Raw genomic sequence first — 26,709 nt, forward strand, 5'->3', positions numbered from 1 at the left:
ATTACCTGTGATTGGATGTTTTACATCTGAAATCATTTTTAAAGACAGAGATACTTCTGGAATTGTGTATGTTGTAGAAAAAGGCAGAGCTTTATTAGGATGGAAAGAACTTTGGAATTTAGGAATGACCCTTGATCCTAACCATCCTGATCAAGTTTTATTATCTCCTAATTGGCACAAAAAACATTCTGATGAAGTTATGGTAACTCAAGAAGATGCAAGTTTAGAATGGCATAAAAAATTTCCAGACTTGTTTAGTCCAAAGTTGAGGTGCCTTAAAAAACTTGAGCATCGCATTATCCTTAAATCTGACTGTATACCAGTTGTCCATAAAGTGCGTAATGTTCCTTTTGTGTTGAGATCACAACTTAAAGTAGAACTTGATCGTCTATGTCAGCAAAACATTATAGAACCTATTGAAGCATCTGATTGGCTTAGTCCAGTAGTTTTGGCGCGAAAACCCAACGGCAAATTGCGCATGTGTGTCGTTTTGAGAGATTTAAACAAGAACATTTGGGTAGACCGCTATCCCTTACCCAAAATTAACGAAATGGTGGCATCGGTTAGAGATGCTAAGTATTTTTCGTCAATTGACTTATCAAATGCTTATCATCAGATAAAATTACATCCAGAATCTCGCCATTTAACATCTTTTGTTACTCCTGAGGGAGCCTTTCAATTTTTAAGGATGCCTTTTGGGTTGTCCTCTGCATCAGCTGTTTTTCAAAGGGTCATGAGTAAAGTTCTTGAAGGTATACCTAACATGTTGGTTTTTCAAGATGATGTACTTGTGTGGGGGACAGTAAAACTGTCCATGACAAAATTCTAAATAATGTGTTACACAAACTTCAAAGTGCCGGCTTAACTGTTGCTGCTGAAAAGTGCAAGTTTGCTACTAATGAAATTGAATACTTGGGGCACACATTGTCAGTGGAGGGGGTCAGACCTAAAAAGAATTTATTGGATGCTGTTAAGAATGCTCCATCTCCATCTGATAAAGACCAACTTTGTTCCTTTTTGGGACTTGCAGAGTACTATTCTAAGTTTGTACCAAATTTTGCTTCCAAAGTTTTCTGTTTAAGGCTGTTAATGAAAAAAGGTGCCAAATTTGTGTGGAGTGCTGAATGTCAGTCTGTATTTGAGGATGTAAAAAAAAACATAATAGATGCTGTAGCACTTAAACCCTTTGATCCCAACAAAAAGTCGATTATTGTTGTTGATGCAAGTGCATATGGTTTAGGAGCAGTTTTAATGCAGGGTGAAGATAGATTGGAATGGGTTGTAGCTTTTGCTTCCCGTACATTGAAGGGTGCTGAACCTTCATATTCAGTCATTGAGAAAGAAGCTTTGGCTTGTTTTTGGGGAGTAAATTATTTTAGGAATTATGTTTGGGGCACTAATTTTGAACTAAGGACTGACCACAAACCCCTTGTGGATATATTCTCAACCAAAGGTGCTGGTAAGGCGACTCCTAGAATTGCAAAATGGATTTATAAACTACAAGAGTATGATTTTTCAATGAAATATGTACCAGGCATTAAGAATGTTAATGCTGATTGTTTATCTCGTCTTCCTGTTTGTGATGAGGACTCTGTATTGGATCAAGATGAGGATTGGTCTATAGCTTCCGTAGAGGAAATTTGTAATGGTGCCATTGATGAAATAGAATGGAAAAAAGCTGTTCAAGAAGATCTTGTTTTAAAGGAAGTTATAGTGCGATTAACTTCACCCTGCAATAGTTTCTCATGGAGTCATTGTGAATTGTCTGAATATAAAACTGTGTGGCCAGAACTCTCTTATGATATGGTTGCGGGTATTGTTAGGAGAGCAGACAAACTTGTTGTACCATCTGGTTTACGTGACAGGTTATTAGATCTTGTCCACGTGGGACATTCAGGTATGTCCGGTATGAAAAGAAGATGTAGGTGTGATTTCTGGTGGCCTGGCATGGATAAGGACGTAGAAAGGCGTGTTAGGAATTGTTCAGCATGCACCTGCAGTGATAAATCTCATATTTCCCAAGAATCCAACATTAGTCCTGTTTTGTTTCCAGACAGACCGTGGCAAAGATTAGCTATGGACATTTGTGGTCCGTTTAGCATTGGTAATATTGCTGGAAAATTTGCCATTGTTTTAATGGACTATTACAGCAAATGGCCTGAAGTAGCATTTGTGAGGGAGATTAAGGCTTCTAACATAGTCAATTTTTGTGATGAGTTGTTCCATAGAGAGGGTTTTCCTGAAACCATCACTACTGACAATGGCCCACAATTTGTTGCTAGTGAGTTTCAAAACTATTTACGCTTGTGTGGTGTGAAACACATTACTACTGCTGTTTACTGTCCTAGAGAGAACGGTATCGTTGAGAGATTCAACCGTGTATTAAAAGAATGCATACAGTTGGCTACGATTGATGGTGCTGATTGTAAGGTTGCAGTCAAAGACATGATCTGGAGTTATCGTAATACTCCACATTCTGCAACTTTGGTATCACCCTTTCACCTTCTCAAGGGACGTTCCGCGAACAATAAGGTAACTCCTGCATGGATGCTCAAAACCGCTTGTGGTCAGGTTCAAAAAGAAAGTCTCAATGACAGAATGAATGCTTATCAACAGAAGTATGTGGTAAGACACAATAGTAAAGTCAAGAAATCGGAAAAATCTTTCCGTGTTGGTGATATGGTGAGATCGTCTCGTTTTGGTTAGTCAAAGGATGGTTCTTCCAGGTGGTCTCATCCAAAGAAGGTGTTGGATGTGATGGGTAATTGTGTGCTTTTGGATGATGAACGGAAATGGAATTTTTGTAACATTGTTTTGTGCAATGAACTAGAACGGAGTTTGTGGTTGAACAGAAATAACAATGTTTCTGTTTCCATACCCAAATCTAATTCTAGTGCTATGCCACCTAATTCTTCTTCTGTTCCTGTAATTTCCCCATGTAAAGTTCAACCAATGTCTTCTAATTTAGTTAAGCAGGATGTTCCGAGTTCAAGGAGATTATCTGGAAGAATTATTGTAAAGCCTAACAAGTTCAATGATTATATGTTATATTCTTAAATGTTTTTTTCTTTTGTTTTGGAAAGGGAGATGTGTTACATTCTTGTATGTTATGTTTCTTTAAGCCATTAGAATGTCAACATGTCTATGATCTATACTAGAATGTTCTTTGGTCATTTTGAAGATTGCTGCTTTGATGTGAACATCTAAGGGGTCTTTTCCTTCAAATAAACCTTTTCATAAATACTCCTTTTGGCAAGTTCCTTACTTTTAAAAAAGACCCTGACTGCTTAACATTTTAATCTATTGTCTTGTAGATTTCCTTCTCCACGACATTGGTGCGCATAAGAAATGGTTAGTCAGAGTCAGTTACCACCAGTTCCAGTCAGCAAGAAGTTGGGGGGACAGGATGACATTGCAGCAGGGCCTATTTCTGCCCCTCTGTTGGTTCTTTCTGCATATCTCTTGCTTCTTTCTGCACCTTTCTTCGTCTTTCTGGACTTCTTTTGCCTCTTTCTGCATTTCTCTTGCTTCTTTCTGTGCTTTTCTTCCTCTTTCTGCACATGATGTCCTACCTCTGTAGGCATAGTTAGAAATTAGCATTTAAAAAACCTTAGAAATTCACAGAAAAATACACAAGGTTCAGGGATGTTATAGTTCTAAATTAGCATTTAAAAAACCTTAGCAATTCACTGAAAAAATCACAGGTTTTAGGGACGTTATAGTTAGTTGGACATTTCACTCGTACAAAACCAGAGAAATTCTGCTTTTATAGTTAGTTGAGATAACTATAACTTGCGACCCCGCAATGCACTGCTGATGACATGACATATTATATAATTCATGACATGGTCAGTGACATCACTGCTGACATCACTGATGACATCTCAAATGACATCATTGATGACATCACTGATGACATCCTCCATGTTATAATCAGATGCACCTCCTCACACCCTATATGGTCCGGGATGCCCGCCACCCCTTCCACCACCAATCCCAATGGTAGGAGACAGACAAAGTTTGAACTTTTGGAAGGCAGGGGGGTGTCACGACCCCCCCGGCCGTATTTATTAAAATATGAAACAAAATTTAAAACTTTACATTAAAAACGTTTCATGTATCATGTACAAAATTCAATTTTTATTACACTTGATGAAGACAGCTATCCAGGCTAACCTTAACAAATCTCTAATGCAAAGATTTTCCTAACCGAGTCTTACATCATGACATAATGCATTGCATACGAATTTCGTTAGGGGCCAACGGCAAGGTCTTAACCGGTGTCAGATCCCTATCACCAAATTTCCTCCCTCACATGTGAGTGGCGCATGCGCAGAGGGCTTTACCCTCGTAGCCAACTGTAACTTCCCTTTTCATGGGGGCCCCCTTTCACTCGGCGCCATCTTACGGTCGTCCGAGTTTCCGTGCGGGGTATCCGTAAGAAGGACAGCATGGACTCCCCCCCTTTCCCCGCACTCTCTTCCGCCGGAGTGGATATCCGGCTCCGGGAAATTCGTGGGAGGGGCATATAGCCGTCTCCCCCTGGGAGGGGCCTATGGCCGTCTCCCCCTGGGCGATCCCATCCGTAATGGGTGCCGCCCCCCGTGGGAGGGGCCAATGGCCTCCTCCACCCGGGCGCTCACATCCATAATGGGTGGCGCCCCCACTAGGGACCTTGAAATCACTACTCACCGATCATGACCTTACCGCCCGACCGAAGACTAAATAAATACGATAGTTAGTTACCTACTAGGAGAAAAACCCTATGCTTAATCTCAAATTACAGCTAGATATATCCAATGAACTATAAACATTGCTACAAAGGAGAAAAGGGTCCCATAACAGAGAACGATTTTATTGCATACAGTTCCTTACATTTCTACAAAGGAAAAAAACGCCTATAGGCAAGTATTCAGTTGCATGCACACTCTTGGCATCAATCTAAGATGAGAGAAACGGTTCCAACAAGACGTGTCCATTACAATGAAATTGCGAATTAGAACTTTGTTTACTCCGAAACTTCTGCAACAAGGGGTGGTGGGTGGGTCAAAAACTGCAGCTTGTTCCCTTGAGGGCTCACAAGCGACGAGTGGTACAGCCTTCAGAGCGCGTGAACAAGAGGACGCCTGCCTGGATTCCCGCGCCTTTTATCTTGGAGCGGGAAGGCGGGGCAGCATCCCCGTCCCGCCCAGAAGTGCACGGACTTCCGGGCGGGTGTTAGGACAACCCTTTTAGCCGGTGGGGGCATGCTCCAACCACGCCACTATGGGCATACCGGCCGGGACACGCCCCCCGCCCGCAAAGGTTTCCCGGGGGATCGGGGCACCCAGCCATACGTTCGGGGTGACCGAGAGGACTCCCCTTTCCATATGGTCCGGGATGCCCGCCACCCCTTCCACCACCAATCCCAATGGTAAGAGACAGACACAAATTGAACTTTTGGAAGGCAGGGGGGCCTCACGACCCCCCCGGCCGTATTTATTAAAATATGAAACAAAATTTAAAACTTTAAATTAAAAACGTTTCATGTATCATGTACAAAATTCAACTTTCATTACACTTGATGAAGACAGGTATCCAGGCTAACCTTAATAAATCTCTAATGCAAAGATTTTCCTAACCGAGTCTAACATCATGACATAATGCATTGCATACGAATGTTGTACATCCTATCGTTAGGGGCCAACGGCAAGGTCTTAACCGGTGTCAGATCCCTATCACCAAATTTCCGCCCTCACATGTGAGTGGCGCATGCGCAGAGGGCTTTACCCTCGTAGCCAACTGTAACTTCCCTTGTCATGGGGGCCCCCTTTCACTCTGCGCCATCTTAAGGTCGTCCGAGTTCCCGTGTGGGGTATCCGTAAGAAGGACAGCGTGGACTCCCCCCCTTTCCCCGCACTCTCTTCCGCCGGAGCGGATATCCGGCCCCCGGGAAATTCGTGGGAGGGGCATATAGCCGTCTCCCCCTGGGCGATCCCATCTGTAATGGGTGCCGCCCCCCCGTGGGAGGGGCCAATGGCCGCCTCCCCCCGGGCGCTCCCATCCATAATGGGTGGCGCCCCCACTAGGGACCTTGAAATCACTGCTCACCGATCATGACCTTACCGCCACAGGCCAGATAGTTGACCGACTATCTGGCCCCCCCACACCTCCTATAGGTCATGTCTCCTCAATCCCACTAGCCAAGCTATCATGTCTCCTATCAATAAGTCATTCCCCACCCTGGACAGGTGTACTTCATCGTCTGAATAACAGTGGCCCCCCAGATGCACCCATGAGGTATGCTCTGAAGATGAGCAGAGAGAAACAATTTCTCCATTTTATTGTTGACCCTCTTTACCGAATGGTTCAACGCTGTCGTGGACAATCCACCCCTCCATACCCTCCTCGGAATCATTTGTGACCAAGCTATTGTGCATCCCGTGAGCGTCTTTGCTAACCAACTAACTGCTGAAAGTATGTGCTCGATTAAAGCTCGTCTGCCCAACCTTACCAAGTCATTGCCCCCAATGTGCACTATGACTACTGATGGCGGTGACCTGTGCCGCCCTAACAATTCTTCCACAAAACTTTGCAGTCGGTCAATACAAGGAAGGACACCCTGAAACCATATTCCTCAGATGTGTGGATCGCATCACCTGCCTTGAATATGTCCGCGGCACGCCTCACGTATGAGTGGCCCACGACCCAGACCACTCGTCTTCCATTCCTTGTTCCTGAAGTGGTGGTTAGCTGATACTGGGCCGGTCCCAATTTCCGCCCTGTGTCACAGGCTCGTGAAACTGTAATCCAAACAAAAGACAACAAGCGTGAGTGCACTTCTTCAGTAACTTACAACATGTGCAGCCGCACGTACCGTTTGAAACAATCCGAAGACCAGAGGCCTAATTGTTTAACATTGTCTGCCCGCAGACCCCCAGCCGTTGCTTCTGTAGCGGCCCCTATCCTGAATGAATGAGTCCCAAAATCACTCGGGTTCAAGCCCGCAGCTGCAATCGTGATTGCCAGCACCCTCTGGAACTGAAACTTTGTTAACGTGGTGCCGTCAGCATGTCGCAGCAATGCCCCCCCCATGTCGTCAACCTTTGTTTTAGGTAGGCCTCAACATGCCCCACTGGACAACAGGGACTACCCGGAGCGCGCTGCAACACAATGCTATTCCCCTGGGCCTCCTGGTCTGTCTTTGACCTGGCTATCGTGATCAGCAGGGAATCCCCCCTCACTTGCGTGTGGTCCCTGCACAGACCCCCCATGGTAACCCTTTTGTTGGCAGCCACTAGTTCGCTTACCCGCAGGGCCCCATAGAACGCCAACGCAAATGCTGCCCGGAATAGGACGACCTCACTAGGTATGGGGCATGTCTCCTCCAGTTTAGCCAACAAGGCGGTCAACCTGTCAAATCCTATTGGGTGCCTGGTATCCTTTTTGCGACCCTCTAGGCACTGCCATCCGCGCAGCGCCTTTCTGACTATAAAGTAATCCGTCGGGTCCCTGATCCCCTGGAGCTGAGCCATAAACGATATGGCGGCCTTATACCGACTGGCGGTTGCTCATGAAGTGTCACTAAAAATTGGGTAAAGGACCCCTCCTGACCCCATCTATGCTCCCATGTAGGGCCCAAAACGGCGCAGTACGAGCGGAACGCCCCTTCATAAGCTTTTCTTGTCCTGGGCACTAAACTGGCTGCCACGAGGTTTTGTAGTCCGGGGCGCCGATTTGCCATAATGCTTCGGGAAATGGCGCTGCCACTAGCTCCGCTGAGGGTAAACAATCCCTGAAAGCCTGCATTTTGAAACGAGAGAGCGCATCAGCTGCATTATTCAGTACTCCCGGCACATGTTTTGCCCTGAATTGTACATTTAGTCTCAAGCATTTCAACACAATTTCTTTCAACAATCGCAATATCCACTTGCAGCGTGCTGCCTGCTGGTTAATGCACTCGACTACGGACATGTTATCAGACCAAAATATCACCAAGCGGTTTCGGAACTCTTCTGGCCAGGCCGACAACGCTACCCAGATGGGGAATAGCTCTAGAAAACCAATGTTGCTCGTCAAACCACTTGTTTCCCACCATGCTGGCCATTTCTGGGCCGACCATCGGTTACCAAGGATCGCGCCAAACCCCACACTGCCCGCAGAGTCGGTCCATAAACCTAATTCTGCTGACGAGGCCGGGGCTTTGCTCCAGACTACTCGGCCGTTGAAATCCGCCAAGAATGCCAGCCAAATGAGCATGTCCTGGCGAACCTCTGCCGAAAGCCTCGTACGATGGTGCCCTTCCTTTAGGCCAACCATGGCCTGGGCAATCGATCGGGAGAAAGGGCGAGCTATCGGTATAACCCTCAATGCTAAATTAAGCTGTCCCACTGTTTGCTGTAGTTGGTGCAGTGTCACTTTGTCGTTCCGGAGACATTGCAACAAGGAGGCCCTGAATTTGGCGATCTTCTCCGCCGGCAAACGGAAGCAACCCTCCACGGAGTCTAGTTCGATACCCAGAAACTCCAGGGAGGTAGTTGGACCCACCGTCTTACCTGGCGCCAACGGTTCCCCGAAACCCCTCATGAGCATGCAGAAATCCTGCAATGCCTGTGCACAGTCCCGAGAGCCCGCCGGGCCCAGAAACAGGAAATCATCAAGATAATGCATCACATGTTGGTGCCCTGAGGCCTTCGAGAACGCCCACTCCAGAAATGAGCTAAACATTTCAAAATAGGCACACGAAATTGAACAACCCATCGGCATGCACATATCCATGTAGTACTTCCCCTGAAATGCAAAAACCCAACAAGTGCTGATCCTGGGGATGCACCGGAAGCAACCTAAATGCGGATTCAATATCCGATTTTGCTAACAATGCACCGGGGCCTAGGCGATTCAACATTACCACTGCGTCATCGAATGATGCATACCTCACACTGCAAATGTCTGCATCGATCGCCTCATTAACGGAAGCCTTCCTTGGTGCAGATAAATTATGAATGAGCCTGAATTCTCCCGGCTCCTTCTTGGGAACTACCCCTAATGGCGAACACACAAAATTGCCCGTTGGTGGTTCACCGAACGGTCCTGCCACCCGCCCCAAGCAAACCTCTTTTGCGATTTTTGTGGCGGCCACCGTCGGGTTGTGCTTAACGGACAGTTGGTTTTTGCATGAGAGGGCCCCCCAAAAATCACCCGCCGGGATCCTGAAGCCATACGAGAAGCCATCTCATAGGATGCCAGCGGACACATGATCAGGGTATTTGTTCAGCCAGGGAGTCAAAGCCAGAATATTGTTTGGACCTCCAAGGCACCGTGTCAATCCTGCTTGGTACCCCCTTTTCCTCCAGTACTATTGCCTCTGGATCGGCAGCTAGTTTCGGGGTGGGAGGTGTTACCACAACCTGCGCAGACACGCCTGAACCTGCATGTTCCCTGCGGCCTGCTACACGTTCCCTTGTTAAAACCCCAACATACTCCTCGCTTATTCCCATTCCCACCCGATCTAAACTGAGTATCTCCCCCGTGGGTTGGTCGAAAGGGCTGTGGATGTTTCTGCTGAAAGGCCCTGGAGCCGTTTGCACTCGACCCTGATCCACCCGCCGAGCCCGGCAAGAACTGCGCATGCCAAGATACAGTATCCAAACAATCCCAAGTCAGTGCTTCATTAAACTCTTTCGCTTTTCTAAATGCCACGTCATACCCTTTCCATTCTTCTCCTCCATACTTCTCATGGAAGCCCGTGATCCTGCTCTGGTAGCAAGCAAGGTCTCCCAACAGTTCTGGTGTTCGTTCACCCATAATTGCTACAAAAACAGAAAAAGCCCTGATCCAGTTCATCATAGACTCTTCCACCCTGAATTCTGCCATTTTTGCCCTCCATACACTGGGGTGCCATAAATCCTTCTGAGTCTTGGCATATTCTAACTCACGATTGTCTGTCAACAATGAAAACATATTGATATACTTATTCGCCCACACCATTTCTTTTGTTGCCATAGGAACATGTTGCGCCAAGCATTCCCGCCTTGAGGGTACAGCGCCCTCCCCCATTATTCGGAGCGACCTCTTACCGGCTTCTGTTGTACCTCCGGTCGTGTCCGTCGACTTATTCCGATTTTCGACCGCGGCCAGGTTCGCCACCTGCGGAGAAATAGAAGGCACGTTCGCTGCCCCAGCGCCCCTTGTCTGCCTGAGCTGCTCGATAATCTGCCTAGCTTCTATGGCTGGGTCTTCCACAGCCGCGGATCCCCCCGCTCCCTTCTTCAACCAGGGTAACACAGCCGCCAACTGAATCGCTAGTTCGGGAGGGATTTGGTCGTTATCCAGCGGTGTGATAACCACAGGGATTGGCAATCCCCCATCCGGTGTGGGTACCGGGCTGGACGCTGGTGCTACTGGGACCAGCGGGACCTCCATCGGGACTGGGGCCTCGCTAGGACCCACTTTCCCCTTCTTCTTTTTCCCCTTATCCCCCCCTGGGGTAATGTTTGGCAAAGCAGGCCCCACGATCCTCCTAGGTCGCCCTGAGGGCCCCGCTTGCCGTGACCCAGCTGGTCTACTTTACCGAATTTCCTGTCCATCGCCGACACTTGGTTCACCAGTGTGCGCAGCATTCGTTCCATCTCGGAGCCCTTTCCACTCTTCTTACCAGGCATATCTGCGTTCTGTTTTATCTCTGCCTGTTTTCCAGTAGCGACTCGGACTCTAGCTACGCTTTGACGACTGAAACAGAAAAACAACGATTACACGTTCAAAAACTGCAGTTTGTTCCCTTGAGGGCTGACGAGTGGTGCAGTCTTCAGAGCGCGGGAACAAGAGGACGCCTGCCTGGATTCCCGCACCTTTTATCTTGCAGCGGGAAGGCGGGGCAGCACCTCCATCCCGCCCAGAAGTGCACAGACTTCCGGGCGGGTGTTAGGACAGCCCTTTTAGGCGGCGGGGGCTTGCTCCAACCACGCCACTATGGGCATACCGGCCGGGACACGCCCCCCCCCCCGCCCGCAAAGGTTTCCCGGGGGATCGGGGCACCCAGCCATACGTTAGGGGTGACCGAGAGGTCTCCCCTTTCCAATATAACCTTTGATACACTCACTCTAAAATACAGACTACCATTTTGAAACCATAGACACACCAATACCAGTTACTACATAACCACTCACTGAATCCTAGGTCTACACACACATCCACTCATACACCCATACAGTCACTCATACATGCAGTCACTCATCAAAACAGCACTAACATATGCACGCATACACCTATACAGTCCCTCACACACTGCCACTCATCCATAGCGTTACTCACACACCTAGTCAGTCATGCAAAGAATCAATCACACTCCCATTTGCTCACCTATACAGTTCTACACACACCACCTCACTTATTCATACAGATACTAACACATACTTACTCTCTTATAGATTCACTGATACAAGCACACACTCATCCATACAGCTACTCTCACAATCACTCACTCTCACATATAGTCATTTCTATATACTAACACTCACATATACTGCCTTTCACATATACAGTTACTCACACAGGTACCACTGAGACATCCATTCACTCACCATCACACCCATAATCATACTCACCCACCCATACAGCCCTTCAGAGATGCACTCTTGAACCCATACACCCAGTGAATCACCCACTCAAACATCTATGCACAGAGTCACACACTCCCCACCCACCTACACAGATACTCAGGCACCCACACAGATACTCAGACAACCAATCAATAACCCATATAGACACTGATGTAGCTACTCACCAACCCATGCAGCCACTTATACACCAGCAGACAGACTGATACAGACATTCACACAGTTTAGTCATTAACCCATGCATTCAGTAAGACACGTTTAAACACTCACTTATACAGTTAGTCATGCACCTACTGAATCATCATTCAGACACTTATACACTCACTCATTCTTCAATACACCTTGGCATATATATATATATATATATATATATATATATATATATATATATATATATATATATATATATATATATATATATATATATATATATATATATATAATATGTTTAAACTTTACAGAAACACAAAGTCAGTGAATGATGTCATCAGTGATGCCATCAGTGATGTCATTTGAAATGTCATAAGTGATGTCATTGGCCATATCATGAATGATGTAATATGTGATGTCATCAGCAGTGCATTGCGGGGCCGCGAGTTATAGTTAGCACAACTAACTAAAACGGACAAATTTCTCTGGTTTCGTATGAGTGAAATGACTAACTATAACGTCCCTGAAACCTGTGTTTTTTTCAGTGAATATATATATATATATTTATACATGTCCAACACCTTCTCCAAACGAAAGAAGCAAGACCCACTTGAGGATTAGATATGGAGACTTTATTTAGCCGCTCTTGCAGAGGTGAACAGGCACAACGTTCTTGCGGCGTATGCATTTCGGCATCCCGCCTCGTCAGCGCCGCTTGCGTGTCTGTGTGAGAGCAGGGCGTCACAGCTCGATTTAAATATCCCGTCCTCTCTCTTAACTAATGAGCTGCTGCCCCCCAGGTGAGTATGTTCCAACACCTGTCTTAGTTCTGGCGCGCCTTACACCAATGGCGCCTCCAAGTTCCAGAATGCACTGTTCTTATCGTCATCCGGTAATGGGGTCAAAATTGCATGCTCAGAGTTCTTCCTCCGGCCTGCGGCCACGTCTCCCACATCCCCTACTTCACACCTGCCTCCAACATTACCAGGAGATATGTCCGCGGGGGCACCAGCAAGGAATTGCTTAACCCATCTAGCAGATAAATCCGCTGTATCGCCTCTGTCACTCCCGACATATGGAGGTGGACCACAGTAATCCCAGTAACCTGGAAAGCGAGAAATCCACTCAAGGCGGTGACCAATGTAAACCGGATCTGCTTGTGGTGTGGGGGTCTCCAGCGCGATACTGGCCACTCGCGCATTAACATGTCCAACACCTTCTCCAAACGAAAGAAGCGAGACCCACTTGAGGATTAGATATGGAGACTTTATTTAGCCGCTCTTGCAGAGGTGAACAGGCACAACGTTCTTGCGGCGTATGCATTTCGGCATCCCGCCTCGTCATCGCCGCTTGCGTGTCTGTGTGAGAGCAGGGCGTCATATATATATAGCGTGACTTCGACCCGAAGGTATTGGAGTGCTTTACACGCACGCTACATTAAATAAAGACATATTCATTTTTTTAGGCACCAGGAGATGAACTTATTTGCCCAGAATCACAGGACATTGAGCCGACGCCGAACCTGGTTCCGTAGTTTCAAAGTAGACGGCTCTGGCAGTAACGCCACATCCTCTCCCCTATATATATATATATATATGTATGCCTACATCTCTATATATATATATATATATATATATATATATATAAATAAAAATGTACCTGTTCGTTTGTTCAAAATCTCAAATCTACGAAAGTTCTTCACCGATTGCTTTGAAATGTTGACACAACGTTGCATTCGAATACCCGAGTGTATTTATATACACAACGTTGGATTCGAATACGCGCTTGTTGAATATGCAGGTGTTTTTAATCGAAAGCACAAACAGACACATAAAAATGTCAATGTGCGTTTGATAAAAATCTGAAATCTACGAAAGTTCTTCACCAATTGATTTGAAATTATTTACACAACGTTGCATTCGAATACACAAGTATTTTTATATACACAACATTGGATTAGAATACGCGCGTGTCAAATACACGCATGTTTTTAATCTGAAGGACGAACAGACCCTATCAATTGGGTTGCTGCGCAACAACTACAATAGACGCATAGCAATAGTCTACATATATTAGGATGGACAGTTGGTGTCAGGATGGCAGACCGGGAAGTGGGTGGAGGGGGGGGGAGGAGTTGGTTCACCTGGCAACATTAAGAAAGGACGCATAGAGACAATAGTCTACATATATTAGGATGGACAGTTAGTGTCAGGATGGCCGACCGGGAAGTGGTTGGAGGGAAGGGGGAGGAGTTGGTTCAGTTTGCAACATTAGCGCATGTTTATATAAACACAACCTTGGTTTTGAATACCTGCGTGTCCAATACGCGCGTGTTTTTAATCGAAAGGCTGAACAGACCATATTGCTTTGGTTGCTGCGCAACAAATACAAGGGACGCATATAGACAATAGTCTACATGTATTAAGATGGACAGTTGGTGTCAGGATGGCAGACCGGGAAGTGGGTGGAGGGAGAGGGGAGGAGTTGGTTCACTTTGCAACCCGAACAGACCCTATCAATTTGGTTGCTGCGCAACAAATACAAGGGACGCATATATTCAATAGTCTACATATATTAGGATAGACAGTTGGTGTCAGGATGGCAGACCGGGTAGTGGGTTGAGGGAGGGGGGAGGAGTTGGTTCACTTTGCAACATTAAGAAAGGATGCATAGAGACAATAGTCTAAATAGATTAGGGTGGACAGTGTCAGGATGGCAGACCGGGAAGTGGGTGGAGGGATGGGGGAGGTGTTGGTTCACTTTGCAACATTAGCATGTCAGACCGGGCAGTGGGTGGAGGGAGGGGGGAGGAGTTGGTTCACTTGGCAACATTAAGAAAGGACGCATAGAGACAATAGTCTACATATATTAGGATGGACAGTTGGTGTCAGAATGGCAGACCGGGAAGTGGTTGGAGGGAGGGGGGAGGAGTTAGTTCACTTTGCATCATTAGCACGTTTATATATACACAACGTTAGATTTGAGTATGCGTGTGTCCAATACGTGTGTGTTTTTAATCACAAGGCCGAACAGACCCTATTGATTTGGTTGTTGCGCAACAAATACAAGGGACGCATATAGACAATAGTCTACATATATTAGGATGGACAGTTGGTGTCAGGATGGCAGACCAGGAAGTGGGTGGAGGGAGGGGGGAGGAGTTGGTTCACTTTGCACCCCGAACAGACCTTATCGATTTGGTTGCTGCGCAACAAATACAAGGGACGCATATAGACAATAGTCTACATATATTAGGATGGACAAAAACATATTGTATACCCACATGCATTGAGAAATTAAACATATTAGAAACATGCATTTACTCTTTTATTTCTCTTCCATTTACCCAGACAGAGCCACAGCAACGCGTGGCCGGGTACAGCTAGTATATATATATATATATATATATATATATATATATATATATATATATATATATATAGTCGTGCATTCATTTATTCACTCTTCCTCCCCTCATTCAGGGCTTCCAGCAATGAATTTGGAATATATGAATCCCTGTCGCTCTAACCACTTTTAAAAAATCGGCTTGCCTGTGGCTTTAAATGCTATGTACATGCTGTTTCAGGGGTATTGTTCAAGGTCTTTTGTTTTTAAATTCTCACACTTGTGTTGGTGCCCCAGCCTGAAGCATGCACCAAAGCCTGTAACTGCTGTGCCCAGGTGCTCATATCTGAGAAAGAGAGGACGCAGTGTTTATGGCCCTTTCTTTCTTTCCTTTTTTTGCAGTTTTATATAGCACATACTCTCCCACACACAGCTCCTCTTGGTTTCACTCCCTCACACAACACCCCTTGGCTCTCTCATTCAGAATGTTGTAGTGAAGTCACTGTTATACTTTTTTTAATGGTGTTTCTTGCATGAAAACAGAAACTTTATTTGAGGATATAGTGTCATCATATTGATATACAGCACTGCACAGTCAATTAATGTATTTATTGTATAGTTAAAACCCTTACAAGTGTATCAGTGTGTTCAAAAATTAATTTGGGCAAATGATAACATCACCATACGCAAAGATTGTCTCTATAGCTCATAACAATTGGCAATTTCTGATGATAAATAATTCAATCGTATTGCTTTATTAACCTTCCTGCTTCCTCAAATTTGCTTGAAAATGCACCATTTATCCACACTTTTAAAAAAAAATCTCCGGGAGACCCCCCCCCCCCATTCGTTGTTACGGTTTGCTCGCTACGCTCACTCGCCGCAATGCAGTACAGCAATAATTTTATGCCTAACCACTTTCAAATGTCACCAGCCTCCACTGAGTGGCTGGTGCCCACCGTGGGAAACGACGCGACTGGGCGCAGACGGGCTTGCCTTTGGCACACCTTTGGTGCACCCAATGTAGGCGTTCGAGTCCGATTGACTATAATTTTTGTTTATTGACTATTATTTTTGTTTTCTGTAATGCTCTTTAATTATTTTTAGCTTACATTTTTATGCTTGACTCCAGTTAGATTATTTTATGAAATTATATTTGACTCATGTGTGTGCCTTTTAGGAACACGTTGCTTGATCTAGTCTTGAGGTTCAGCACTGTCGGATCCTGTGTAGGCGCTGTATCTCTCTTTTAACAGATTGTCTCAGATAGTTTAAAAAATATTAGCTGCATAATTTATGGGGTTTTTCCAGGTCCACATCTCCTTTGAAACATTCTTTCCTCTCTTCGTTCATAAACTAGCACTAAAGAACAATCATCTTATCAAAACACACATATCTGAGTTTTCAAAAGACAGTCGTTTTATTTGCCAAAAAGGCAGCTCATTCCATAGTTTTAAAGATGGATGACAATATAATCCAACCTTCAAATCTTTATATAAAGATCGGTGTGCTCTGTGAAAGTTGTCATTTCGTGAAATCGTGAGGATAGTCTAATAGAGGCAGTACGGTAGTAGCAGCGGGGATAGCAGAAAAGTGCCCAGTGTGAATTAGTGCTGAGAAAGTTGGGTCTGCTAGGGGTAATACGGTAATAGTGGGAACAGACTGTTGTGTGTGCAGTGGCGGAGCAGGGAGCCGCACTGAGCTCACGCGCTGCAGTAACAGCTGCGGGTCTGGGAACGGCTTTGGATCTGGAAGTGCACAATACTTCAATCTAGCAGCGCTGCTCCGGCAAGGAAGGAGACGTGCCCCCGAGTCACCGGGGTGCCTATTTCACTGTGGAAGCTGCCGCAGCCTGCTCGCGTTCCCGCAGGAGCATGGGTGAGTTGTGCCGCTTGGCAGGGAGGGAGAGCTGCAAGTTGCAGCAGGTCATTCCTGCCCAAGCCTTAATGACGTAGCTTTGTCGCTTGCCCATATTCCTTCATGGCTGCATTTAGAGTCTGTCCGCGTATGGTTCGGTTCAAAAGACTGGTGCCCACCTGTTGCATTCGAAAAATGCTCTCGGGCAGAGAATAGTTGGCACCTGGCTGTGCACATTTATATGGCGTGCTGCTCAGGCTGGTCCGCTTCTCGCCGCTGAACGTCACTTATATTGCACTTAAATCCTTGACCGATTTGTTTATGCTTTGCTTAACTCTTTGTTTTTGGTGTTTGTTTATATACACATTCTGCCTCTTTCTGCGTGTTTCCAAATTTTAACAAGACAGCTGTGAAGCAAATATGCCATGGTGTATTTAATTGTTCATTCAGCATTTGTGTGTACTTCTGAAATGCTTCTTCTTGGTTTATTTCAGCCGCGCCGGACTGTCCCTAAAGGATGGAAACAGAGGCGAATTAAGGAGCGGGCACCTGCTGCTGCTGAGAGCGCCAGCCTGCCCGCTGCCGCCGGAGCTGGCACGGGGAGCGTGCCATGGAGACTCTCTACCAGCCCGCCGCCCAGCCTCCTCCCAGGTAGGCAGGCTGCAGCGCCTGTGCGCAAATAGAACTGTTTGCTAATCTCAAGCCTCTTGTTGGCTTTATTATTAGCTCGGACGGGCGGCCGCCCTGCTCGGCCCTGTCCGAGCGCCCTGCTCGGCCACACGGCTTGAGTGACACACTGGGCACTCTGTGTCTGTGAAAGGGATCCCTCGGGTCCCCGTGTGTGTATTTCTGCACGTTTCCCAGGTAACAGGGCAGGCCCCTGATCCGCAGCCGGGTCACAGCGCCTGCTTCCTCCAAACCGTTATTACCGCCGGCTTGAGCTTCAAAGAGAGCCTGCCAACTAAGACAAAATGGAGTGTGCCGCTGTTTAGTTGTTATTTGTATAGGACTTGACGTAAAAGTCGAGTGTCATAGTTCTGCAAAGTGCCAGATGGAGGGCAAACGCAAGTACACGGTTAAGGTGTCGTAACGAAAATGAGCCCTTACTGCTTGGATAGAGCTATCCATAATTCCGGATAAACCTTGCCACCCCCTACTCCTGGGAACTGGTGCCAATGCACGTGCTGCACTATTGATCGCTATACTTCTGCTCTGACACCATAAGTCTCACCGGTATTAGAGCATTGTAATGAAACGTGTGTCCTGAACATAGTTACAGTGCGTTTCTTAAATCTCCGAATAAAATTCTGAGAGTTTGCTCTCCCCCCACCCCCTCGCCGTGTGTACTCCTCCGGTAGAAGCGTAGACTTGAGACGGGCTACCCGACTCACTTCTAATGAAGAGATATCACAAAGTCCCTGACAAGATCTGACATACTGTATTGTTGGAGGGGCAGAGGGGCGGGGTGGAAGAACTTGTCATATGGCCTGGTAGAAGCCACGTGCAATTTCTGCCTGTTCGACAGGCTGTGTTGGGGTCACATAAGAGCGTGGGAGTGTTCAGGGGTGACATCGGTTGCCTCTGCTTTAGAGTAAGGGATATGGGCAACAAGGCAGAGAGGTGTGAGTGAGCCACCTTCCCGGTCACTGTCTCTGAAGACCATTTTTGAAGATAGGATTACATTTATTGTAACACATATAAATGTTCATTTGTTATACGGCACTGAATACTTGTGTTTCCGGTGTTAAGTACCCCCCCCCCCGCTTTTGCCAGGTGTATGCACCGAATCTGGGTGTTTGGCTTCATCAGGTCACATGGTCGGTCCAACGGGGAAGCTGGCATCAGTTTGGCATAGCTCGAACTTGGCCTGAGTGCATAAGATTGCTTTGCAAGTGAACCAGACGACTTACACATTTTTTAGGCAGAAAGGTGACAATTGTAATTTGTTTGGGCCTTGAGCCTAGGTAATATTCGAATTTGCTTCCCTGCTCCAAAGTCGGGCGCTCTAGCCCGATAGGCAACATCTCTTATCCACATTTCAGCCCTTATAGATGAATATCCACCAGTTTATCACCCATCTTCAGACTCCTTCATGTATCTGCCCCTCACCTGGTCCATTAAGGCAATTGTAAGGTGTTCCTGCATGGCAGTTCAAATGAACTCAGACTAAATTGTGGCACAGAAATAGTGGTCTATACCCTAAAAATTGATGGTTGTGAAGAAAATGTTTTTGGAGGCTGATTCTGGTTTACAAATTGTCCCTGAATAACCTCAGGGGGTTATAACCTGGTTACCCTTACCAGATTGCTGTTTTTCCTGCATCTAAATATGGAAGGCTCCAGGGTAGTGTGTTCTAGGGAACTACAGCTATGTAACACCATAACTTACCCACTTATGCATGAAACTATTTTTCTTAAAATGATGAACAAATTCGGTCCACGTGAACAAATTTATAATATTTAGGAGACTATCTGTCATTGCCAGGAATTCAACAGAGGATAGACTGTTTACGTTAAGGCGGAAATGTGTAAGGCACAAGATAGTGAGTGGGAAAACAGTAAAGATCTAATTCCCACTGCTTTTTTGTTAAGTAGACGTGTGCTGTTTCAGTTTTGGAGTCGCATCAGAGAAAAAAATGGTGCATGTACATTGCATATATGACACTCTTTCACTGGACAACTGTACAGATTTCAAAAGCATTGTTATGGGTGGGTATAATATATTTTGCGTTCTGTTCCTTGCCATTTGAGGTTCTTGGTGATGTGAGTTGAAGGGCATCAGCATTGAAGAATGCAGTTTGTTGTTTTCAATAAATGCAAACAGTAAATAGTTTTGTCAGAATGACACTTTTATTGGGCTGCCATGTTTACTTGACATTTTTCAAGACCACGCAGGTCTCTTCCTTGGGATGTCTTTGTTTAACAGACGCTGTTTTTCAGTTTTCATGTATTGGAGGCTGACATGTAGAGAGTGAACACTCTTCAGTCTATGGGGAGGAAGAATGGTATTGTGATTAGTAAAGAATGATGCAGAAGGAAAACACTCTAATGATGGGCCAAAAGACTTTATCTGCATCGTTCACTGTCTGTTTAAATTCTTGGATCTGTGCACAAAGGGTGACGTCATTTTGTGCACCCATCGCTGGTTTGCAGTGAGGCTGATATTGATTTTAATAGTCTGGAAATCGTTTTAGCTCTTTCTCCAGGCTGTCTGGAGAGCTCATGTTAACAATACTTTTAAAATAAGTGTATCTAAGAAATAGTACAGAGATAGTAGCCTATGGACTGGCCCACTTGAGCCATTGTTTTGTCTGGGTTTTTAGGTCTCGACTAAAGACAAACTTATTGTTTCCAGTACATAACATATAGTTAGAGTGGGATTTGGGTCAGGCCTTGTTCATTATTGGATGACTTTGTTATCTATTTCAGTTTTCTGCTTCTTATTTAATGTATTTCCTCCCTGGTACTGTGCTTGCCTCACCCAGGAGCATTTCAGTTGCAAAGTGTTCTGATTGGATGAGTTGTGTCATTTCTATAAATACTCAAAGCGTAGCTTTTCCATTTATTTTACATTTAGTACTCCAACAGAGTGTCATTTTAGATTGGTAAAGTAAAAATGGCCGCCTGCATCATGACGCATGCAAGCATATACACCACGACATATGCATCAATATGCTAGAATGTATATGTTTGTGCATTTGTGTGCTTCTTGAAATCGGCTGTCTTTAGTAGAAAAGCCATTCTAAGATTACCAGCCATTCATTCACAGGCATCTAGGTGCACGTGCATGCGGGCAATATAAAAACTGCATTGGCAAAGCCAATAGCTTGTTTTTTTTTATAGCTTTGCCAATGCTTGATCGTGGTTTGTTATTGATTGGATGGGCTGCCTACCAAAGCCAGGGCATTTTGAGCATGGTTACATTGAGCCATTTGTTTTAGCATTGGGGATGGTTCTCCAGTAGTCCTTTTGTGAGGCAGGATGAGTGGTAGCATGCAATTCAATGGAGGTGTGCTCTTTGATGCTTTTAGTTTACTGACATAATGACATTTTAATTGCTAGTTTATGGCTTTTTTGTTCAGGAAGCATTGCCCCGCCTGTCCTTATGGCAGCCTAAGGTCATTCACTAATTACCTTTGTGAGTTCATGTGTGTTAATTTGCTGTCAAGATAAAAATCACGTTGTTGGATTTACAGCTTTTTGTTCACAAAGGTCTTGTCCACACATGAGCTTTCTTACAGCTGCACATGAAATACGGGCAATTTGTCTAAAGTATTTACTATGCAGTATTTTGCTACTTGTGCTTTAGAGGTCCAACCCTTACAATACAAACTTCATCTTCCGAATTCTTTTTATAATAATCTTACCTAAGGGTACAGTTTAGGCACCCTACTACTAACTCCATATTATTCTAGCTCATGAGGTTGCCGTAGGTTATTTTCTTTCTATGACAACTTGCAGCAACGCACACAGTCACCCACCTATAACTAAATTATCCCCCTCTTCTTTTTCTCCTTCTTTCTCTTTCTCTTTCATTCTCCACAGTCAAGCAGCGTCTGTAATACTGCCAAGAATTTTCTTTTGACATTGCATTGCATTATACTGTAAATTTATTTTCAATAAAATACTTTGAAATAAAAAAAAAGCCAAACCTATTAGCTGTGCCATTGCACGTTTAAGAAACGTGAGCCCTGTTGCGTTGGCCAAGGCTTGTTCAAGCCTGCTGTGAAGAGTGAACATCACAAGCAATTATTTAACTTTGTGACACTTATTTATTTTTCAGTATCCCCCTTAAAATCTTGCTTTAAACATGCACCCGCCACTGTGCCTATACATGTAGCTTTTCTTGCCTGGGTTTGAGTTATTCATTTGAATAGAAAATTTTAATTTCTAGGTAGAATTCTTACTTTCTTTTTCACTATGGAGTATTTCCGATTTAAACTGTCATTCATTTTTCTGTGTATGAGCACGACATCATAGCAAATGTGACCTGATGTCACATACATGACATTTTTGGGGTCTGCATATTTATTTATTTTATTGCCAAGGGCTTCTACAGTCACTTCAAGCTGCTTTTGTAAGAACAGTATTAGACAAAAAAATCAATAAAAAAATGATACAGTGAACTTCTCCATGTGACTGTCCTATTCAAAAGCACATTTCCTCCGCCTCCTCTGTTCAGTGGTTGGCTTTACCTGCAGGTCTCAGTCCTGAAGAGGAACTGTTGACGTTCCTGAGGTGAACGCTTATTTTCATAGTGTCCCAGTCCGCTGCCTCTCAATGGCATCTTTCATAGGGTTGTGAAATGGCTGTTGAGTTCCTGCCAGAGAAGGAGGCGGGAGCATTCAGGGTCATGTGGCTGCACCGATGGGTTTCTTTAGCGGCTTCAACACTACAGTGGTTGCGCTGTCTGTGATCCTACCTTTGAAGCAAATGTGGCCTGGCAGGTAGAAAGTGGCCATGCATGTACTAATGCATCTGTGGCATGATTAAACTGGTTGGAGGTGAAAATGACTGCCAATGGCTGGCACAGTTATCAGAAGTTTTTGTGTGATAATTTCAGCGTGATGCTTGTTGGATAAATACCGACTTTCAGGTGTGAGGAAGGATCACACACATTTATGACTGGTGCTATTACATGTACTCGGTGGTAAATAAGGAAGAGCTTGATGCAAAAACCTTTTACCACTGTATCATGAAAAGTTTATGCATGTGGTAATTTGTGTATATTTCTTATGTTGCATTGGTAGTCATGATATTGAAGTGTTTTGTGGACTCACCTGATGCAGCGAATCCATTGTTGTTTGAAAGGCATTTAGTTAGCTGAAATGGGGCTTAGAGCCCATCCATTACTTACCTTTGGTTGGTTTCATTGTCACTCTAAGTTCCTTGATTCTCATTGGTCAGCGTGTGCTGGCTTCACTTCTTCATGTATTTGTCCCTTTCCTAGAGCATGGACCAAATACTGCTTCCTTATGGTGCCCAGTGCCCTTCTATTGCTTGTGCTTTTCTTGGAGGTACTTTTTAAAATTTTAGTTGCGGCACTGATAAGAGTGTATGGGTTTGCAGGCTGACTTTCCTGCACCCCTGTCCCACTGCACTGCTGTACAACATGGTTAAAAGTAAAACACATTCACAAAAAAAGTAGCTCTTGACTAGGCGAGACCTCATGTCTTTACCAATACTTGTTTTGTGCTGCTCTGCATTTGTCTGTCAGAATTGCAAAGGGATGTTGTGTTTCACTGTGGTTGTTGTATTAACTCCTTAACCTCGGCGCAAATTCCGCTGCGGTGCAGGAGTTCTAATGAGTGGGCGGGGCTGTGTCAGCCAACGGATGTGCGCAGCACTAGCCATGTAGTGCTCGCGACGGCCATTGGCCAATACGCGCACGGAAAGGGTTAATGTTAGTACAGTTTTGTGTTCTTTTATGTTTTAATTGTGTTTTTACATTGCTTTGCATATATTCTTTTGTTCATTATAGCGATTTCAACAATTACTGACACATTTCTGCCAAAAGTAGCCCCTCATTAAAGTATCGACGGCAAGCAATCATTTACCACTGTCTAAGCTGGTAAAATAGCACTGCTCCAGCATTTTAACCCTTTAAGACAATTTTCAGCCCATAACAGTGGCGGAGAGTATGCCGTAGATCAGCACTTCCACTGCGCACATTATGTGATATGGCTGGCAGAATTATTATCGCCTGCTACTGTCATGATTAAAACAAAAAGACTGTTTCACACACTGATAACTGAAAAACACACTCGGAATAAATTCTGCCGTTTCGAAAAGCTGAAGTCTTTTAGCCACACTAATGGACTATTCCTGGACATAGAGACACACGCGCAGTAAATTATTGACACTTTATTCTCACGCACAGAGGGACTGTGACAGGATTGAGCCTATTCTCCCATACATGTAATTGTGGGAAACTATGCTGTTTCTTGCCTCATGATTGATCTGTCTTTTTTGTTTTCTGAAATGCTTAACTGTTTCTAGAAAGAATATATGTACCTTAACCCCTTCACTGCGGCGGCTATTCCGCCGCAGTGCTAAGGGGGCGGGGCGGCCGCATGCTGGTGACGGAACCGCTCCGTCACCAGCCTCGGTTGAGCTGTGCTCATGACGGAGCGGTTCCGTCATGGCCCGCCCGGCTCAATAGAACGTCCAGCGCAGGCACGAAATTCGCGCCGCGCAGGCGCGCCGAGCAGGCCATGACGGAACCGCTCCGTCATCAGCACAGCGCACCCGCAGCTGATGACGGAGCGGTTCTGTCATCAGCGTCCAAGGGGTTAAAGAAGCAATATCTTGGACTACACCAATATGAAAGCAGGTAACAGGGCCCATATACTCAACAGACTCCAGAAGCAGTTTTAACAAAAGTGTCATAAACAATAAGACAGATCATGAAGTGGTGTACTTAAAATGCTTACAAAACAAAACATTGCAAAGGCCAAATATTTTCGTTGTAACTTTAAAAAAGTGTATGTGCGCACACATCTTTACTATGTGAGCGAAAAATCCCCTTAAAATCAAAATACATGTTAGCAAGAAAACAGAATAAACAAAACGAACACTCAGTAGTGATTAGTGACTAGCACTGTATCTTTAAGACAGGGAAGGCATTGCTTTAACAAAAAAGCCGTAAACCAGCCATTGAATTGTCTTCTTGACTATAAATTAAATACTGCAAATAACACATACCATTTCTAGTCCAAGAAAATGACTATCGATGCCCAGTCATCAAAATCTATTTGGAAGACAAATGGCACACTGTAACCATCTCCAAAATGTCATGATTTGACGAGAGATCCATACAAACCAATGGCAAACCTTGAAAAGTGCATGAAAGTCAAATGCTGAAGAGGATTGACTCAATGCCCACTCTTTGTACTTCATATTGTATACTTTATGAGGAATTCATGACATCAGGTACAATGGAGGTCCTTGTAGGTAAGCGCGGTGGAGTGAGGCGGGGGTGGGGGGGGAGTGACATACAACGGGATAAGGAATATGAAATAAATAAATAAGTAAAACCACTTACCTTGTGCTCGCCGCATCACCGACTATAAGATGAGGGAAGCATTTAACAGGAGTATATTCAACTCTTATCCATAATAGATATTTCAACTGCAAACTAAAGATATTATGAGTTTTTTCAATGTGTCACATCACCATAGTATGGAATTATAGTGTGATACAAAGGACTGCATCAGCTGTTAATGGCATAGTCCAATGCAGAAGGGTTGTAAGGCTGTTAATATTTTACCCAATGACAGTAAAATGTTCTAAATTAATCAGGATATATAAGGCTATTTGAACATTCTTCCCAAGGAGGGCGAATGTCCTAAATTAAACAGGGTGAAGCAGATAGAAAACGATTGGAACGTTGGCGCAGAAGATCTATTACAGCAGTTGTTTGCCATCTGCCAACCACGTTCTTCAGAGGACCTCCCACAGTTCCAGTGTTCTGAAGTTCATTAGCATCTCACAAGATGGCCGCTTTCCGAGCTGCTTTAAGCCTATACATTGAGTGGATAATTCCCGTATTTGATTTAGGCTGTTGCTCTGTGCTGTGGCAGCCAAGGGATCCTGCCCCAGGACTATTAGCAATATTTACGTAATGAGAGCAAAAGAATCACAGGTAGTAACCCACTGTTAACCTCAGATCAGGGCTTTAAGTGGGCTGGGTCCAGTGGCGTAACAAAATACCCCACGGCGTGGGAGGGCCCCTGAGCTCCGGGGGGCCCCCTCTGTCAGTGGTAGGCCCCTGGACTGAGAGCGTTTCGGTCTGGGTCGCGAGTGCGGGGGTCTTGTGCATGTACTTTGCAGGGGGCCCCCTAAAGTTTTGCTATGCTACTGGCTCGGTCCTGTTGGTACATAGCACTGGCGGTTTTAAAAACCACCTGCTAAGACCGGTCGTATCAGGCCCTCTATGTTTGCCCTCACCCTCAGCGGGATGAACATCTGGCCTCCGTAGCTGTACCACCATCCCAGCCTTTGATATAAATTCAAAGGGACTGCTTTGCTATATTTTCTGGAAATCAGAGATAATTCAAAGATATAACCCCCTGATTGTGATCTGAATGGGTACCCATGGAATCTGCAGGGGGGCAAGAGAGGTGGGCATGGTGGCAGAGCTCAGGCTCGAAATGTAACACATATACAATGATTAGCTGCTGAAGGCGGATAAAGCTGCTGCTGACCGGTATTAGCAGCATCCAGATATTTATTTCAAGAACACACTAAATCAAAAGTAAATATTTTCCAAAGGTTTTCATTTAAAGTTCCTAATGTAGCATTACAATCATCTTCAAAATTGTCAGGGCAAAATAAGCAGTCTGTCCAGCAAAAGGACGAGAGAGCACGGCCTATCTGAAAATGGCGAATAAAGCATTGTTTTAACAGCGACAGGTTCTTCGTGAGGACGAGCGGACATCCCTCCCCCGAGGGGGCATCCCCCCCGCCCCCTGTTGCAGCGGCGCTAAATGTGAAAAAATATAATGGCAAAGAAATGATTACATTACCATTTTATTTTTCAGGTTTAGCGCACAGCAGTCTCCAGTCAGGATAAATGGGGGCGTGTCCTCCTTTGCTGACGATTGACAGCATAGAGGACTGGAGGAGCAAGATGGACCCTCCAAAGTATGCATGTCAGTTGACTGGCTCTCTTGAGCCGTCCGAACTGACACGCTTACTTTGCAGCTTTCCACTCAGCTGTCTTAGACAGTTGGGTGGAGACCACGCGCAGACCTAAAGGGCCT

General features: G+C 45.1%; 1 protein-coding gene across 1 annotated transcript in view; it reads left to right on the forward strand.

Annotated features, from left to right (window-relative positions):
- Positions 1 to 16,764: 16,764 nt before the first annotated feature.
- Positions 16,765 to 26,709, forward strand: part of COBL (cordon-bleu WH2 repeat protein) — a 955,089-nt gene continuing 945,144 nt past the window's right edge. Inside the window, exons 1-2 of the mRNA XM_086964957.1 lie at positions 16,765 to 16,967; positions 17,441 to 17,597. Of these exons, the coding sequence (XP_086821083.1) occupies positions 17,557 to 17,597 (41 nt within the window). The 5' untranslated portion in view covers positions 16,765 to 16,967; positions 17,441 to 17,556. The remainder of the gene's footprint in view (positions 16,968 to 17,440; positions 17,598 to 26,709) is intronic.

This window comes from Lissotriton vulgaris, chromosome 4_1 (genome assembly GCF_964263255.1).
Source record: "Lissotriton vulgaris chromosome 4_1, aLisVul1.2, whole genome shotgun sequence".
NCBI classification, from domain to species: Eukaryota; Metazoa; Chordata; class Amphibia; order Caudata; family Salamandridae; genus Lissotriton; species Lissotriton vulgaris.